The sequence below is a fragment of the Papaver somniferum genome, chromosome 2 (genome assembly GCF_003573695.1).
Source record: "Papaver somniferum cultivar HN1 chromosome 2, ASM357369v1, whole genome shotgun sequence".
Lineage (NCBI taxonomy): Eukaryota > Viridiplantae > Streptophyta > Magnoliopsida > Ranunculales > Papaveraceae > Papaver > Papaver somniferum.
Window position 1 is genome coordinate 141883302 of NC_039359.1, and position 2453 is coordinate 141885754.

Consider the following 2453-nt stretch of genomic DNA (forward strand, 5'->3'; position numbering starts at 1 on the left):
GGGTGGTGTTGTTAGACCCCCCGCTTTTTCAATTTGTCCTGCCATAAAAGAATCATATTTCCAATGTTTACCTGCAAATTTGTACTGTCTTCCACATGACCTTTACTTTTCAGAATACCATCCCATAAACTTTTCCCCAAAATTTTGTTTGTGTCATAAGGAAAAAAAGCTTCAATGTTTCCTCCAAATTTTTGGTTCACAATCTTCCTCCACAATGCCTTCTTTTCAGTCCCATATCTTCATATCCATTTGGCATGCAATGCCTGATTCATTTTCCTCAGCTTCTTTATACACACACCACCACCTTCTTTAGGCAAACTCACAGATTTCCAACCAACCCAACTTTTCTTAGTTTTCAAACTAGAAGAACCCCACAGAAAATGCCTCATAATCCTTTCCAACTGCTTCACCATAGATATTGGCATTTGAAAAAGAGATAAGTAATATACTGGAATACCGGATAACACACTCTTAATTAGCATAAGTCTTCACCCCTTTGATAAGTGTTTTCTCTGCCAAGAACATAATTTCTTTTGAAATCTTTGAATGATGACATCCCAATCTCCCACTGCTTTAGATCTACTGCTAAGAGGAATTCCTAAGTATTTCATTGTAAAAGTAGTAAGATTATAACCAAAACAAGATGCACACTCCACTGCATTCTGAGCATCTCCAACTGCCACAATGGCACTCTTTCTAAAATTTACTTTCAGGCCAGAAACCAACTTAAAAGCCAATAAAATGCCTTTTAAGTTCTGCACTTGCTCAACCTCATCATTCGAGAAAACAATAAGTTCATCTGCAAATTGTAAATGGTTTATAGTACATGCATTACCATTGTAGACTTTCTTAAAACCTTCAATCAAATTCAAAGAAGCAGCTCTCTTAATCATTAAAGAAAGAATATCCACCACCATAATAACAGAAAAGGTGATATTAGATCACCCTGCTTAACCCCTTTACCACTCCTGAAAAGTGGAGAAGCTGTACCATTTATAGCCATAGAAAATCTAGTGTTTGAAATGCACCATCTTATCCAACCTCTCCATCTGTTTCCAAAACCAAACCTTGACATTGTGTAATCCAAACAATTTCAGTTAATGCTTTTAAAAGCTTTTTCTAAATCCACCTTCACCACCAGACATGCAATTCCCTCTCTCTCTCCCTTGAATCAACGAGCTCAGAAGAAATAAGAATCCCATCAGTTATTTGCCTACTGTCAACAAAGGCACCTTGAAACTCAGAAATGATAGATGGTAAAACCACTTTAAGCCTCTCAGTCAAGACTTTTGAAATGATTTTATACACTCCACCTATCAAACTAATTGGTCTGAAATTATTCATAGAAACAACACCCTCACATTTTGGAATCAAAATAATATTAGCACAATTCCTCCAATCCAAACACCCAAATTACTCAAACTCCCTAAAAACTGCCGGTAAATCAGACTTAATAACATCTCAGACAGCTTTAAAAAACGCCATTGTATTTTCCTTCTCCTTCTCCAAAAGAAAACTTAGCTTTTCTGTTTTCATCCCAAATTTTAACATAAAGTATTATAAATTAATTATCATTAATTACTAATCATTAACATTAGTCACCAATCAAGATTATTAACCGCTAATCATTAGTATTAACCACTAATAACAAAAGGAATTTTTGTCATTATAAAAAAGGGTACATTATTTATATGTCCTTACTTTTGAAACCTAATAATTATATTCTTATACAACAATAAATATATCCCTACTTTTTAATAACTTTGTCCATTTAAAATTATATTACCTTAATACCCTCACCCATATAATATTTTTCTTTATTCCAAAATGGAACAAATTTCTTCCTCTACCACTTCACCACCACTACTAGCACCACCACCACCAACATTCAACTACCATTCCACCACCACTGTTCAACGACCACCACTGATAGACGCATTTATGTGTCTAATTTGTCCTCAATGTTTCGTATTGTTGGTACTCGTTTTCGTCCTTATTATGGTGTTTTGTGTATTTTTAGGTATTTTTTGGAAAATAAATATTGTTGGAAAAATCGGCTCGAAAAATCACTCGGAACACCCCCGGAGGACACTTGCTATACAGAGCCCAGATTTGGTTAAGGGGCACCTCAATTACTAAGGGGCACCCCAAAAAGGCAGCTGCTATTCGCACCCTACAGCTGGTTAGGGGGACACCATCTTCTTCGTTTGAAATTAAATTTGGCGGGAAAAAGAAGCATTGAAACTGGATGAAGTTTCGATCGAAATTTGAAGCAGTTCTGGGTAGACTAAAGGGCTGAAACTTAATGGGTAGTTGTGATATGTCCTAACAAAGCTGGTATGGGTGTTTGTTTCGACTCAGTTTGGCTGGAATTGCCGTGGTGAAGAAAACAGGGAGTACGTGGCCGGAAAACTCCATCACGGGAGTACAACAAATCGAAACGTGTACTGCTC

At 36.4% G+C, this 2453-nt stretch overlaps 1 protein-coding gene across 1 annotated transcript; it reads right to left on the minus strand.

Moving 5' to 3' along the window:
* Positions 1-488: 488 nt before the first annotated feature.
* LOC113352105 lies at positions 489-917 on the minus strand. Its single transcript, XM_026595974.1, has one exon. The coding sequence runs from the start codon at positions 915-917 to the stop codon at positions 489-491; it is 429 nt and encodes a 142-aa protein (XP_026451759.1).
* Between the last annotated feature and the right edge of the window lie 1536 nt (positions 918-2453).